At 39.6% G+C, this 15,891-nt stretch overlaps 5 protein-coding genes across 5 annotated transcripts; 2 read left to right on the top strand and 3 right to left on the bottom strand.

The window, feature by feature from the left end:
* The first annotated feature begins 3,778 nt into the window (after window positions 1-3,778).
* LOC145700446 (uncharacterized) lies at window positions 3,779-10,086 on the top strand. Its single transcript, XM_081777712.1, has 6 exons — window positions 3,779-3,989; window positions 5,551-5,709; window positions 6,552-6,673; window positions 9,116-9,243; window positions 9,433-9,552; window positions 9,675-10,086. The coding sequence occupies exons 1-6, from the start codon at window positions 3,886-3,888 to the stop codon at window positions 9,930-9,932; spliced, it is 891 nt and encodes a 296-aa protein (XP_081633838.1). The 5' UTR covers window positions 3,779-3,885; the 3' UTR covers window positions 9,933-10,086.
* LOC145699895 (uncharacterized) lies at window positions 6,869-7,388 on the bottom strand. The gene is made up of 4 exons (XM_081777157.1): window positions 7,359-7,388; window positions 7,219-7,313; window positions 7,052-7,176; window positions 6,869-7,000 (listed from the first exon to the last, which is right to left on the bottom strand). The coding sequence occupies exons 1-4, from the start codon at window positions 7,382-7,384 to the stop codon at window positions 6,890-6,892; spliced, it is 357 nt and encodes a 118-aa protein (XP_081633283.1). The 5' UTR covers window positions 7,385-7,388; the 3' UTR covers window positions 6,869-6,889.
* Window positions 10,087-10,797: 711 nt separating the features above from the next.
* On the top strand, window positions 10,798-11,935 carry LOC145700447 (uncharacterized). Its single transcript, XM_081777713.1, has 4 exons — window positions 10,798-10,999; window positions 11,041-11,355; window positions 11,396-11,634; window positions 11,676-11,935. Exons 2-4 carry the CDS (start codon window positions 11,074-11,076, stop codon window positions 11,806-11,808), a joined length of 654 nt encoding a protein of 217 aa, XP_081633839.1. The 5' UTR covers window positions 10,798-10,999; window positions 11,041-11,073; the 3' UTR covers window positions 11,809-11,935.
* A 4-nt stretch (window positions 11,936-11,939) lies between these two features.
* LOC145698086 (uncharacterized) lies at window positions 11,940-12,688 on the bottom strand. Its single transcript, XM_081775291.1, has 4 exons — window positions 12,629-12,688; window positions 12,502-12,592; window positions 12,106-12,461; window positions 11,940-12,062 (listed from the first exon to the last, which is right to left on the bottom strand). The coding sequence occupies exons 1-4, from the start codon at window positions 12,686-12,688 to the stop codon at window positions 11,952-11,954; spliced, it is 618 nt and encodes a 205-aa protein (XP_081631417.1). The 3' UTR covers window positions 11,940-11,951.
* Window positions 12,689-13,094: 406 nt separating this feature from the next.
* On the bottom strand, window positions 13,095-14,824 carry LOC145698085 (uncharacterized). The gene is made up of 5 exons (XM_081775290.1): window positions 14,582-14,824; window positions 14,305-14,494; window positions 13,611-14,236; window positions 13,467-13,569; window positions 13,095-13,429 (listed from the first exon to the last, which is right to left on the bottom strand). Exons 1-5 carry the CDS (start codon window positions 14,822-14,824, stop codon window positions 13,260-13,262), a joined length of 1,332 nt encoding a protein of 443 aa, XP_081631416.1. The 3' UTR covers window positions 13,095-13,259.
* Window positions 14,825-15,891: the final 1,067 nt, after the last annotated feature.

Genomic DNA, 15,891 nt, shown 5'->3' with positions numbered 1-15,891 from the left:
ACTATCATCAGAAATCGATAAAAACATCAGAAACTTCAACCAGTTTCATTTCAAAGCTTTGAAAAGCAGCTTTTCGATAAAAACGATCTGAAATTCGTTGTTTGGCCTTCTTGACAGATTGCAAATAAAAGTACTACTGTCGCGATAGAAATGCACAATGTCTCAACTTGTTAAAGGAAGAAACTCAGAGAAACGAGCATCCGGTCGCGTTCTTGATGAAAAAGCTCCTCGCGCTCGTCGCTTCTACAGGAATTAGTGCTAGAATCAAAATAGGCTCGTGTTTTGTTGACCAAGAGGGATTATGGCTCTTTAGTGAGCTTTATTGAATTCTCAGATGATCTCGAGCAAGTTCAAAATATGAGTAAAACCAATCATTTCTCGATTCGAAAGAGTATCAATATTTTGAACGCTGTTTGATAAATGTAAATGATTATTTTTAATTATATAATTGAGCACTAAGACAGCGGTCGTAACATGCGAGCCAGCTTGTTTTCTTCCGACGGATAATTTGAGACAAGATGGAAAAGTCGAAACATGCCAAAGTCAGTGGGAGTTCGAAATCAAAGGTTAACACGGAAGTACCGATAATAATTATTTATTTATTGTTCAGGCAGGACAATAACTCACTATGGTTTCCTCCCTTCTGAAAATTCCTCGGCGCACAAAAGTTTCAATGATACTTTTAACTTTTGCCAATCTCATGGGCTTCAGGAACGAGTTCTCATATTTTGTCGATCATTACGGAAGGGTTTGGTATTTATTTTTGTTTTAAGCTTCAATAATGATAAAGGATTTCTTATGTTTATATGAGGGAATTAAACGGGTGGTCATTTTGCTGTGTCTAATTGATTTGAACTCGATTTTAAGTCGTTAGTTATTCACAGTAGGGATCACCAGGAAGACGTGACTGAGAAATTGGAGGAGATGATTAACGAAACGGGCACCGGAGCAGCTATGCACAGTAACTTTTGGCTGAGCATGGAAAGGAAAGGGCGACTTTTTCTCAAAATATAAGACGACAGAAGAGTTCGTGAGGCCTCAAAAGAGATCAAAAAACAAAAGACTTTCAGTGGAAATCATGGTTCGAGCTTCCAAGTACGTAAGCCTGGTCATTTTAGATCAAGACGATCTAAATCATCTACCGCATTTTTGACACCGCCGCAAACAGCTCCCTCGAGTATCTGAAAAGCATGGGATGGCAAATAGTCCGCTCGTGCTTTTATAAACACTTGTTGGTCTACGTAGCAACCGCTAAACACTTTTAAACACGGTAATGAGATTCTCACTTCGAATTTTCGTTTCAGGCAATTATGATGATTATGTGGAAGGATATTGTCCAATTGATGATGCTTCTGATAATGATGGTGTTTCTTTTTGGAAAACAGTAATTTACAACTTCGTTAAATCAAACGATGCCACCTTATCTTTTTCAGCCACCAGATGCGAATTCGCGCACAGAGCATTGTGCTGTCATGAGAATTCATTATCCAGATACCGAAGGCGTTAAAAACTGGGAAACAACTGCTTGCAGTAGTGATCAAAACGGACAACTTGGAACTAGCCATGGGTTTGTTTGCGTTTCCGACCCAGACTGGAAAATGTTGGACGATGATTGCCTTATTATTTTCCCGACAACGACTACTACTACAACAACATCCACCAAAACAACAACGACAACATCGACAAAATACACTGGTCCCCCTACTGAAAGCTCCAGTACCCAAGGTCCAGGAGTAACTGACAACCCGGAAGGAACTGATGGACCTACAGGAATGAGTTCAAAATGTAAATTTAATTAGTCTGCGCAATCACCGGAAACGTTATCGCACTGTTGTACACATTGATAGCTAAGCTTTGGGGAAGTGCGTTTTGCTCAAAGAATTGATCTTGATTGACAAATAGACAGAAAGGAAATAATTAAAAGAAGGAACTCTAAATCAGAATCGACCACAAAGAGCACATCAACGAAAGACCCATCCAATCCGGGCACAGATCCGAATAATCCAGATAATGGTTCTTCAAGTTCAACCACAACTACGACCACGACGACGACGAAAGAATCTGAAGATGTCAACGTCGGGATTATTGTTGGTGGTGTTTTGGGCGGATTGTTCTTTTTGGAACGGGTTCTACAAGCTTCCCCCAAGCTTCAAAATAGACAAACAGTAGAACCAAAAAACAGGTCTTGATTATTTTCATTATCATGCGCTGCTTGAAACCAGACAATTCTATCGAAGACGAAGAAGATGAGATTGATATGTCTGCTTGAGAAGAAAACATGTTCTTTTGTCGCTTTATTAAAATAGAAATTTATTTTCATGAAAAAAGTTCATACGGGTCTTTCCTCGAGAATCAGCGCCCCTTATCACCTCTTATCAGTTAGTATACGAACGTATAAAGCAAAAGGATAACGTGGAAAATCATCTTTCCTTATCACTGGTTTGTAAAACACGACTCTCGAGAGATTTTTTCCAGAGCCGCATTTTTACGGAATCGGGAACCAGGAACATAATTCGAACTTATTGGGAATTTCTTTATCGCTCCATCAAAGCTTTTGGAATCCGCTGTCTCTCCACCCTGAGCTCATATTTTTGCGGCTAACCATCGGAATCGTGTTTTCGACCATTGAAAACGTGAATCTAAAAGTGGCATCAGCATCTTGCGGTCATTCCCTGGTCTGCTGCAACGCGACTGTTTGGTAAATTAACACGGCATCGGTTTTTATATATTTGAGTTTCGTGAATCCAGCGCTAGAATTTCGCGTCCAATGAACTTGTCCTCTTTTCATTCCCTTTTTTCTCACGCCTAAAAGAAGTAATTATTACGCAGTTTCCGGGAGTGCAATTTAAATAGCCCCAAAAAGGGGATGAAGAGATGATTTGACGCCTTTCTATTTTATGATTATGAGCTGTCATCAAAGAAGCGTTTTCACAATCGAGTGCGCCACTTAATCGTACCAAAATTTCAGGAACACGCAATTTTCTCAAGTCTTTATCAAACTAAAAGACTTCAACAAAGAAAGTACAGTAACAGTAGCTCAAGAACTTGAAAGACAAACTTGCGGTTGAGGCAACGGAAAAGCCAAAAGACTAACGTCTACAATAAAATACAGATCAAACATTCCGTAATACCGTTTTTACAAAATGTCACATACCACAGAAACCTGAGACTTACACCGTTAGTTTCTTGGTATAATACCGCTGTGTTGATTTCAGACCGACTTATTTTCGCCCATTGTTTCCACGGAAAAAATACTGTAACTGCCGAAAATCGAGAAGCCGCTTGCGGCTTCGAGAAATTGAAAACCTAGGCCGCGCGAAGCGCGGCTTTTTCGTCTTCTCTTTCTCGAAGCCGCAAGCGGCTTTTAAATTTTACGCAGTGCTTTTACTTTAGTAAGAATGGGGATACTAACAAAAATTTCAAAGTCAGAATTCATTTGCAGAATCGCGAAGAAAAGGCGGTATTCAAAGAAGCTGGAATTTCTTACAGCGTCCGTAAAAATTGCTACTGTCAATAAACTGCCAGTTGAACCAAGTTTTTTGACGTGCCGAATTTCACCTTGGAATGCATGCTCCTCCTTTTCTGTACCGTGTATTCGTGTCTTTTCATTGGAAGATGTTTTGCTGAGTTTGAAACGGGCCTGCTCCGCGGAATCACAAGCACTAGGGCACCACCGATTGCGCGCGCGGGTAGCGGTCTAGGTGGCGCCACGAGCGGCTAATCGTGCGCGCTCCTGATCTCCGCGAAAGGGCGTTTTTTCAACCTTCATTGGCACAGTTTGACGATTTTTTGAACAGAAAAGCAGAAAATCGTGATTAACAGAAGAGTGACCTAACAGGCAAAGAATTAATTGCAACTTTTTTTTTTGAGAGATTTGTTTGAAAAATGGCGCCAAGACCAGAATATGAACATTCTGGGGTGCTGTACTCGAGCCCGAGTGAAGACGAGTGTGCCCAACTCGTAAAACCGGGGCAATTAGACACTTTCAAGTAAGTTCAATCATCTAAAAATACTTTCACAGCAGTGAATAGTTGTTTTTAATGCGGCTAATTCGCGCCTTCGAAATTCTAGGGGCTCAATTTTTGACCAAAAAGTGATTTCTCAAACGGTTAAATAAATAGGTCAAACGTGGGTGAGAAGCGTGAGTTGATCAGAAAATTGGGGGGATGACATTGAGATTATTATCATAATGAAAATTTTGCAAAGTGTAATTGCAAAACAAGTGTTTTGCAAAACAAGGATTATCATGGTCAGGATTGAAATTCGTGGTTATTCCCGGTAATTTGCGGTTTTGATGATCTTGTCGAAGGGATTTTTAGATAAGGGTTATTTAAAATACTTATTTTATCTTGATATTTGGTGTAGCAAGAGTTAGCCAAGCCTTAAAAGTCTGCCTTTAGAATCGAAAATGATCAATTGACAATTGAAAATGATAATTTCGTGTAAATTTTTGAGTCAAGGTCGGACAACCTTCCGGTTAATAAAATCATCCAACCAGAAACTGAAGTCCATGAATGACAAAATCGAAAATTATTGGCGGTCGACTTTGACCGTGAAAATCTCAGTTGGCTCGGTTCATCTGAAATTACTCTGACGTTCGTGAAACTTCATTACCATAATCGTGGACTCTTAGAGCGAGATTTGAGCTGCTAATCAGTTTTCTTAGGTAGGCTGTGATGAGGCTCCGCTAAGGACCTACCACCTTGATGGCATTAAATGTCGTGTGCAAAAATTTTTGGCTTTCTACGTAACACATTCTTCAATGAACTTTATCTATATTTATCTATAAAATGAGATAAACTCAGAAATAATTTGCCACCCCTATTAGTTTGATTCAACAAAAATAGGTGTGCTAAAGCGCTAATAGTCTTTTGACAATAGATCATTCTGCAAATAATCATTTAAAAGTATTGTAAGTATGAATAAACTTAATTATCGTCCCGTTTATCTCATAAACTTTCCCCCACTCACCGCCAACATCTTATATTTTCCGTCTAAACCCCTGGATGCCCCTGCGCCACACCCTTAATCCCCACCAGTTTTACGTGGAACGCCATTTTACCATGATAGACCGTTCTTTTCGATCTGTTTTGGAAGTCGATTTTCCGCTTACAGGAGATCCGAATTCGCCAAAGAAACGTTTATCTAAAACTTGCTAGAAGAACTTATTTAAACTTTTGATCCGCTTTTTTTCTGGGTCGAGCGGCAGTGTCCAAAAAACGTCAAATCTGCCATGCTAGTCGGACGCGGGTACTTTCGAGGGCCACTTAGATTTTCCTTGCATCCACGAAAATCCACCCGACAAGACGATACAAGTTTACATAGAGGAGGGCTTAATAGTGAGGCATAAATTTGACCCTGAGAGCAGTCACTTCTGAATTTTACTGTTGTAACTCTCGTGCACACGCTTCTTAAGGAGATAGACATCGATAAGTGTCATTTTCAATTCAAATTTTACCGAGAATAAACTAAGGCGCGGCCTATTTTAAATAGACTATTTTTTTTGATACTGTATCAATCTTTCTCATCCTCGTCTCAACCCTTTTTCAGTCAAAAACGCAACGAAAAACTCCTCGAGCGTTTAAAAACCCTCACCCGAACTCTTCAACACAACGAAGACGCCCATGCCACCGCAGGAAGTGAAGGCCACTCTCCACCAAGCAGTTTCAAAAGCAGCTCCAGCTCTGAACAAAGCCGCGGCCGCTCAAGGTACGAACAGCTCACTTTCCGCCCCTCCCAGCGAGGAGAGAAGTCGGCGGAAAATTCAAGCAAGTTCTTGAATTCGAGTCAGGGAGATTCCGATGAGGCTTACGACGATGATTACAGCGAAAGTGGGATTCTAGAGATGTTTGAAACGATCGACAAGAATTTTGATCTTATTCAGGCCCAAGTGCAGCCGATTGAGTAATTACTGTAGTGCAAATTATAATAACATAAGTAGATAAAGTCATCTTTCATATTCGCCATTCAGGGATGTTCTAATAATGAGCTTTTTCTGTAACTCATTTTTCATAAATCATCATTGAATTTCAAACTTTTGAACCACCAATAAATTCAAACAATTCATAGACATAAATTCTGTCATAGAATTACCTAGCCAGATAATATTTCACGCAGCCATGTTTTACGTTTTCATGGTTATCTGTGGTTTTTACCGTCTATGCGTAAAAAAGAGCCATGGTGAGAATTTTTCCCAAAGTCATTGCGGCTACCGGTATTTGACTCATACTTGAAATTACTGTTTTCAACAGCAACGACCGAGAATTATCCTGTTTTCATCATCGCTTAGTGATCTTGTCATAATGTCATCACACTTTTCATTTTCATTTATTTTCCAAACGGGGCAGATCGTTTATTTTCAAGATACTCGGCACATTCCGGCACAGTGAAAAAAGGCCTAGGCATAAGTCCTTATTCGCGCATAATCCCATAAACCCTTCTCCGCAACAAGCTGTCCGGAAAGAAAGTACAAACGAGCCTTGACTTCGCGATTTGCCCCAAGACGTGGATACCTTGCAACATGACCTTAACTAAAGCCCCGTAAATTTCAGGACGAAGAGAGCCGATGTCCAAAATCCAGCCTTCAGAAAATCCAAAAGCGCACCGAGAATTTCCGAGAAGAGTCAATTATTGCAAGTTGGAGATCGAGTTCTTGTCAAGGGAAAATATCTAGGTAAGAATTTAAGAATTGATGATTATTGAAAAAATGGATTATAAACACTTGTTGAAATGAGCTTGGAGTTGCATTCAAACGAGAAAATTATTGATATGAGGAAAAATAAATTAGAGGCCGAAAGCGCGTCACTTTTGCTGATGGAATTATTTTGGTACTTGATTTTCTAACGCTTACTGTTCTCATGCAAATATATATGCATGGGAGAAAATTCTTTTATTTCATCATGAAAAAGATCATCAATATGAATACTGTGACGCTTCCAAGGTGGTTTTCTTTGCATCCGCTTCTTGCTTCGAGGGTTTTGCGAATATGAGGGCAAACAATCTAAAAAGCGAAAAGAAATCTTGCTTTTCAACCTTTTTATTTTTGCCTTACCAAATCGCAAGAGGGATAGACGTAGTCGATACCTTCCTGCCAATTGTCCAAGCTTTCCATGCCATCATCGTCATCAGCGAGATCATCGCACATCTTTAGATACTCCCGGCCGGATGTATATATATCTAAAAGAAACAATCCTTTCGGCAACTTTTCAAAAAGTTTACCTTTCATAGCCTCACATAATTCTTCATCGTTTGGTAAACCAAGGGTGGCTCTTACTGTAGTCGAAAAATCGGGAAAACCAAAATAATCTCGCCCTCTTAAATTATCTAAATAGAAAAATGCGGATACTGGTGGATATTACTCTTTGCTTTTATATCTGCTGCTCATTTTGTCAAATTGTTGACTCTGATTGTTTTTTAGAAAACCCACCTATTAAAAATAAAATCGTAAAAATCAAAAGACGGGGCGTCTTAGAAGGGTGTGTTAATTTTTCCAATAATTGCAAAAATTTTTCAAAACAAAGCTTGTCCAAGATTGTCAACTAAAGTTCTTTAGTTGAAAGAAAAATTGACGGTTCGATATTAAAATTAATAATTATCGACGAATATTTTATTTTTTCTGACATTTTTCTGCATTTCAAGGATTTCATAATCTCAAATCGGATGATGTTCGTCCCAGATTCGAGCTAATACGGTGACAAGCGTATGCTTGCATACGAGCAGCGAGTAATTCACGGTCAAAGTACGAAAGAACGCTCGAATTCGCGCCGCTTCCTTTAGAAGATGCTCGGTCATCTAATTGCGAAAAATTCGGTGAGCACTTGCAACCGGATTACGCTTCCCGCTGCGCGCCTTATCGCCGATAAGAATAAAAATATTAAACCAATCCTTCTTTTGACATTTCTTTAAAAACATAAAAGAGAGTACTTCCGACACTGAAAAAATTCCTCTTCTAATAGAAGGATCGATTTTAAAAGCAGTTTCTTTAGCTTTAGTGTTGAGTTTCAAGTTTGAAAGCCATGAATCTCGGGAGCATAATTGTGCAAATGAATGGAATTTCGCTTAGCCGTGAGCTTGAGAGTCTCCCTTGAATTTGGAGTGAGCTAGAATTCCGCCTTGAATTCCTGAGCAAGAACTCGTTGAATTACTTTTTTCCTCGTATGGAATGTCGCTTCTGAAATTTCATGATAGAGACAATAAATTGAACCAAGAAAGAGACAATTTTTTTTGTAACCCTAACCCTAACGGTTAGGGCCAAACCCAGGCATCCTCTAAAATTCTAGAGGTTCATAATGGCTCAAATCTTCAGCCGAATTGTAATTCCTTTTCTTCATTTTGTTTTTTCTCAGCATAATCCGTTTATTTTGAGTAAACTAAAGTTAATGAACTCTTATCTCCAAAACCACTCTAAATAGTTGCGTTCGAAAGTAGCAACCTTTTACCTTTGAGGATAATTTTCAAAATAAGATTTGAATCCAAAACACCGAAGAAACTTATTAATTTAACTTGCCACGAGGTTTAGATTCTAAACTCCGCCTTACAATAAGCACCGAAGGACATAATCCTGGTGTTTTGGTGCTTGTTGGACATCGTGTTAACGATGCCGTATGGACCGTTTTTTAAAAGGGCTTTACTGTTTTCCTGCACTAATTCAATTTTAATCCAGAATAAAAAAAAGTGGCACAAGTGATTATCGAAAGTCTCGATGCTTCGCTGATCCCGGGGCTGAAAAAATTTCTCGGATATTTGCCCTTTCATATCCCGCTTCATCCCTTTCCCGCCTGCCATCATCCAAAAGTGGCACATCCACCATTCAACGTGGCCCAAGGCCAACGTCCTCTCGACGTACAAAGATAAATTTCACCGCGAGTCCTCTCTCAGAAGAGAATTTCATCATTTTTTCAAACATACCCATTTTTTTCGAAGCGAGAGAAAAATTCTAGCGCCACGTACAAGTGCTGATTATAAATACGCTTTTGCATCCAAACACGTCAGTAAGAAATGACAGTAACGAGACTCAAGCTTGACTCTTTGTTTTAACTTGACCTAAATAAGTTTTTTTTCCTCCAAGAAAGTCAATAAAACGGTCCAGAAAAGGAGCCTAAATTGAATTTTTCAGGCTTTTGCAAGTACATTGGACCGATTCTAGAGGACTACCTACCACGTGATCTCCTTGGCGAAGTCTTCGTCGGAGTCCAACTTGACGAACCTTTGACAAACAACTCTGGAATCTTCGGAAGTCGACAAGTAAGTCAAAAAACATAGAAATTGCCAGGATAGATATTTTAAATTTTGAATTTTGAGACCCAACTTGGGTTTATCGAAAACTTGAAAAATATTTAGAGAAGATTATTTTTAGAAGTGGTGGACTAGTTCAAGGTCCTCGAATTCGGAAACGCTAGAAATTTATAAATTTGAAATTCAATCATGTTTTAGTATTTTGATTGCCCGCACGGATTTGGACTGATGGTGACTTCGGAAAAGGTAAGCAAGCTAGAGCAAATGTATTCAGACCTCGACGCAGCGAAGCCTCCTTCCGAGCATAATTCTGATCAGGAAAGGTTTAGCAAAAACGCTTGTTTTACAAAAACCGCTCAATCAACGTCTTGATTCTTGACGTTTTTTTATATCTATTTTATATCTATATTTCTAACGAGTTTTTTTGCAACTTGAAAAAGACGTCTCTCCACTCGGGGAGTCAAGATCAGCACTCACTCGGCAGCTCCATCGAAACTGAGCAATCTCGGGGCCGTTCAAAAGAAATGAGCAATAACGAACGAAAGAAACGTTCAAAATCAGTGGCCGATATTTCGAGGATGATGAAGACAACGAACTGGTTCGAAGATAGACCGGTGAAAGTGTCTACTGGCTGGAAATCGCTGAATCGATCCAAGTCGATTTCGGAAAGGGTCCATCAGCCTTTGTGTTTATCCTAAAATGAGCTAGAATGTAACAACGAAAAACGTAACTACGTGGCAAGTTTGAAGATTTAGATCTCCGTAAAATCGTTTTTTGTTCTTGTCTAGAATTGCGCTTTTCGTGAACCATGAAATTTTACACACTCCATGGCCGTATTTACGGGGTGAAACTGGATTAGACTCAAGTGTCCGCGATTTTTACTCGAGCGCGAAAAAAAGAAACGTGTCTTGAATATTCCCATAATAAGCAAAATTCCTATTCTTTTCGAATTCGATAATCTGAAAGCAGCTTTCCGAAGTTTGTCGACTAGACATCGAGGTAGCGGTGGGAAAAGGTCGATAAAAATTCGGAAATTGTGTATCGCTATTCATTATCTTTGACTTTGACTTGTTTTTCAAGAAAGGTTGGGGAGAAAAACTTATCTTTAAAATACTCAGGTGTGTACTGTCTTGAGTATGCAAATCCGAACCAAAAAAACATGAGCTGTTGATGCACCTTTGTCTAAGAACCTGGACCACCGAGCCTTTCTGGCTGAGAGCGATCCGCGAGAAGTGCTCAATCAAATCAAGAAAATGCAGCCCTCGTTTGGCTATGGAACTTACCCCGCCCAAGTCTCCGATCCGTATCAATTTGGCTCCGAACCTGGTGTTTTTGGCCTCTCAAGGAGCGTTTCTCAGCATCATCAAGGTGAAGAAAGGAAGGGGTTTTTTCCTTATCGGCGGAAGGGAACGCATACCGCGAACATATATAACGAGTTCTTCATAAAATACTTTTCGCTAGCAACTCAGCTTCGTTTTAAAAACGTTGCGATAACAAGAAGATTATTTTGTACAGTATTTACAAGATGAGAGTCTTTCCTCATGTTTATCCCTTCGGATTATAATTGGTAAAAAAACCCAACAGTCCCTTTTCTTGGCAAGCAGACAACAACTTGCTGAGGCAGTCATTTGCCCGAATCGTGTCTTCTTCAAGTGCTCCAGCTCATTCTAATGGACAGTTTTTCAATCAAGCCCCGCCACCGCTTTACACCAGGCCAAGTTTTACGGGCTCGTTACCAACTGGTGGATTCTATCATCACGAAGCGGTACGATTTTTTTTAATTCTTCGTTTATTTTGATTTTTTAGTTTTCTTCCGACTCCGAAGCCGGCCTGACGAGAATGTACTCTGCTCCAATCAGAAAACCTTCTTTCACTGATTACCGAGCTTTCCAACAGCAGCAGAAGCTCCAACAACTTCAACAGCAACAACTTCTACAGCAACAAGAACAGCAGAGAGTACAACAACAAAAGGCACTTCAAAGGCAGCAAATTCAACAACAACAGCAACAACAGCAGCTGCAGCAACAACCACAACAGCAGCTCTGTGCAACCTGTGCTGCTTGCAAAACTTGCGCTCCTCTTAGACCAGCTTTTCATAATATCAATGTTTTCGACCCTCTCGTAAGTTGGTAGTCTTTTTCAAAAATCTTCAACAAAATAGGGACTGAGTTTCAATTCGTATCAACCACCAGCAAGTCAGCCAACTCGACAGGCTTTTACTCCGCCGTCGATTCCAGCTCCAGTTCCACCAACGAGTTCTAGCTCTCAAACCCTCCCAAGAACTATTTCTCAAGCTCAATCAATGCCCCCTTCAGTTTTGAAAAAATCCTCGACGCTACCGCCCGTTTCCAGCAAAGAAAAGCTTCTTCAGGAATTCGACAGAAGAAGGCAGCAGCATTTGTAAGAAATAGCAATATTTTCAGCTAAGAACATTCTTTTAGTGATACAATGTCGATGACCTCAACCCAGAGCGCCTCTATCGAGTACGAAAAATGGAAACAGCGTCACGGAATTACGACTGGCCGACAGATGAAAAAAGGCCTGAGCAAACTTCAAACTGCCTTCAATTATTAGAACAGCTACTGTACCGTTACCAGTTAATTGCAGACTTATACATAGTGAATTTTACGTTTTTGACAATATTGTTATTTACATCGCTTTATCTGTACATTTTGAATAAAGGATTCATATTTTTCTAGTATTTTATTTTGTTCAAGTCATTCAAAATTTTTCTCTTCGTTGATTCCTTGTCCAGAACCGTCGCTTTCATTGGTAATTTCATTCTTCTCTAGCCACTCTCGATCGTTTTTATTCCACAGGCAGCATGTCTAAATGAACCTGAATTCCAGTCTTTCTACCTTGTTACCGTACCTGTTTGATGAGAGTGACGAGTGCCAGCACGAAAAGTACGAGTAAAATAACAAACAGAGGCAAATTCAAAGCTAGGAAAAATGGGTCGAAGGAGAAAACAGCGATGATGAAAGAGAAGCAAATGCTGATTGAGTCCGCAAAAAGGAAAAGTATAGTCGTCATGCAAAAGAGTCCCTTTCTGACAGTCATATCTGCACTGTCTTTGTTCTGAGCTGAGTACATACTCGTCCCGAATCCACAGACAATGAGTCCTAGAATAATCGTCCCCGTTGCAGTGACAATATATGTCGCAGCAGGGGCAACGCCGCCACCATAAGGAAGCTTGATAGCAGTTGTGAGAACCAAAATACCCGAAACTAATAAGACCTCAAAAGTACGACTGAAAATTCATTTTACCCGTGAGTAAAGCCCACATAGAAATGATAATTCGCCGAAATTGTTCAATTGACATTTCTCCAGTACAACCCCAAATTGATGGACAGATGAGCTAAGAGGTTTTAAATTAAATGATTTGAAGACGTACTTTTTTCGCTGATTTGAGCTTGTCAGAGCTATCAGGAAAATACCACTCGTGAAAAACCATTCGTAGGGTTAATTTTTTTCTATCTCTGTTTGAGAAAATGAAAGAAAGAAAAAAACACTTCCTGTGCGTCTCCTTATTTTTCAAGAGTACAGTATCATCAATATCCTTATGAAAATTACGAAAAATGCCCTATGTTTAGAATCATAATTCGTTATAATTTCAAGAAGAGCTTGTTTCTTGTAATCTTCGCTGAAGCCGAAAATTGATGCCATGGTGCGGCGCTGCAGGACGAAAAAATTCGCAAAATAAAATAAAGCGAGTTTATTTTAACAAAAAATGTGAAGAGATATCAAAGGGCCTCCAAGGCCAATTCATATAATTAACCGAGAATTTAAAATGAAAAAGCTACACAGAAGTGCGATCACCCACCATTATTTCCGTCTACAGTTTATGCTGCACACAAAATTTGAATTCAATTTAATGAAATAACTCTGAAATAAATAAACAATAATATGGTTTGAATAACTTTCCGCCGCATTTCTGCTGAAAATTTGCAATCAAGGAAGAAAACCATTAAAATTGCGCACTTGTTTTTCTCACGAATATTATCCACAGTCAGATCAAGGTATTCTTACAAAGAATTGAGGTTGCATTTATCTGTCCATTCAAACTCATCTCTTCGTTCTCGAGTGAAAACATAGACATCAGAAGACCATGATCCCCGGCGAAATTCAACAGTGAACTCGCCGGATGAGCTCTTTTTGAATGTGAATACTGGATCGTAGTCGGACACGTACCAAACTAAATCCTTTTTTAATGATAGCTGAGGGTACTTTACCTCGACTGTCCCAAATAAAATCAACATCGATCCAAGAATCTAGCGCTGGAGAATCGTTGTTTTCAACGAGTGGGTAGACTCCTGGAATGATCTTCTGTACCTCCTAAAGAGAAAAATTTAATGAGAAAGCGATAAAAATCCAACATTGCATCGAATTCCGACACAGCATTGCTCGTTTTCAGCGGGATCGATTGACAAGGGATACATGTATTTTTCGTTTATCAAGCCAGTATCGTAAAAAGCTAAATTCTCAATCCAACCAGTCCCGAGCTCTCCAATTTGGACATAGAGACTTTCGTAGATTTCGTAGGTCTGGCAAGATCGTCGATTTTTCTTAGAGATTTTCATTTCTCCAAGAAGAGGATGATAGTAGGAGCCAATAAGGTTCGAAAACTCTGGCTTCAGTGACTTTGGCTGGTAAAGAACCGTTTCTTTAGATTCCAAATTTGCCGGTAAAAGATCTGGCAATCCTTTCCTCTCTCGATTATCCTGATTCACGTGATCATTTCTCTCGATATTGCTTGTTGAAAGGTCTGGTGCAAGTCCGAGCATTGTATCAAAAGCGTAATGAATGATCTTCCTCATGGCCCCATAAGTATCCCCTCCACCATTCACCGCTGTGAAAACGCCAATTTTCATATCAGGCAGCATATAGAGATAAGAATTGTAGCCGCCAAAAGAGCCAGAATGAACCCATTTTCGATAGTCTCTGTACATTCCAGTTCTTGTTCCGAGAGCGTAGACGACTTCCGTGTCCGTTGGCGGTGAACCTTTCCAGGGGTTTTAATTATTTTTTGTTTTTATGAAAATATAATGAACCAATATTAAAATTAACAACACTGTCCTGGTCCCTTGGAAAAGACTTTTCTACAGCCAGTGCAAGGGATTCCGTCTTGATCCAGCTTCAAATCTGCAGTCGTCGAAGAGCTGAGAATGAATTCAATCCAGCGGGCCATGTCTTTACTGTTGGAGACGACACCGTAACTTGGCTCCATCGCTTTCGATCGTGAAATTACCTCTTTTACTGGCTATTTCTTGAATTTTATAATTTAAAAATTTCACAATCAAGAAGCCCTTGCTATTTCATTAGGATGTTGATTCCCCTGCCAATCAACCAACGTAGATCGAGCAGTAATATCGTCATAGAAAGAAAAGTTTCCGACGATATCTTGAGCCACTGCTGAAGAATCCATCTGCGCCATGTTGAAAATCGCCTTTATTCCGTCCTCCCAGGTCGAGCCCAACTGGCTCAAACAATAAGAAGATGTCTGGCAGAGTTTCTCTGCAACGAAGCCTGCCAGAGTGTAACCAGAATTACTGTATCTGTACTTAGATCGAATAGGGCTGAGTTCTTCCATATGCCGGGAGCGAGAAGCAAAAATATCACGGGTGTCAACATCACAACCAAGAGTAAGGGTCGGAGAATCATCTATTTTCGAGTTCAGCATGAGAAATTTATGAACTTTTTGTAAAAAATAGTTTTGAACTTTGCTTTAGTCCCAGTTCTGTGGGAAAGAAAATCACGTAGTGTCACGTCTTGAGATAAAGAGCAAGAATTGAGCATAAGAAATATGTCCTCATCGTCTCTAAGCTCGGGAATATCGTTTATTTTTGTATCCAGAGAAATTCCAGTGTATTTTTCGACCAAAGCGGAATAGACGCCGGTGAAAAGCTTCGAATTAGAGGCGAGACAGAACAAGGTCTCTTCAGAAACAGGGTCTTCCTGATCAACTCGGCGTTTTCCATATCCTTTCGAAATGAAATTTTCGTTTTTCAGATCAACGACTGCAAGTGAGACCCCTGGAATGGCATTTGAAAGACGAAGAGATTCAACTAAAACATCCAAGTTCTTCTCTAGTTCAGCGAGCTCATAACTCTGAGCGAGCAAAAATAAGAATAAAAGTAATTTCATTTTGAGGAAAAAATTATTTGAACGAAGCGAATAAAGGTTTGGGAAAGCGCATGTGTTCAAACTTTAGCGTCGGCTTTATTCAGGACATATTTGCTTTTATATCCGCGAATGCAGATTATTTCGAGTAAATTACTGTAGCAGAGGGCCCCTCTCTGTTGATAAATCAGGACATCTCGGTCTCCTGATGTTGAAGTTGCTTGAAGAAAAAGTAAAGAATGAAATGATAAATGAAAATATAAAATAAGTATTAATAATGGAAATCGTTAATTTCAATTCGACGATTAGGGCAGTTACTGCAAGGGGTATTCAGTAAGATTATAAGCAATCGACCATTGCAATTGACGGGTCAACTAGTAGGAGTTTTGCTTCTTCATTTTATCCCTCTATTCTTGTCAGTTTTTAATATATTTCATTTTTGCAATGGATGCTACAACATCAGCTTCTTCATTTTAAGGCATCACTATCGGTCTCGCGTTTTGAAGTCCTTTTCCAATTTTGAAAGAAAGTATAGGT

The sequence above is a fragment of the Oikopleura dioica genome, chromosome 2, assembly GCF_907165135.1.
Source record: "Oikopleura dioica chromosome 2, OKI2018_I68_1.0, whole genome shotgun sequence".
NCBI classification, from domain to species: Eukaryota; Metazoa; Chordata; class Appendicularia; order Copelata; family Oikopleuridae; genus Oikopleura; species Oikopleura dioica.
Note: the sequence above shows the minus strand (reverse complement) of the source record. Positions and strands in the feature narration are given on the sequence as shown.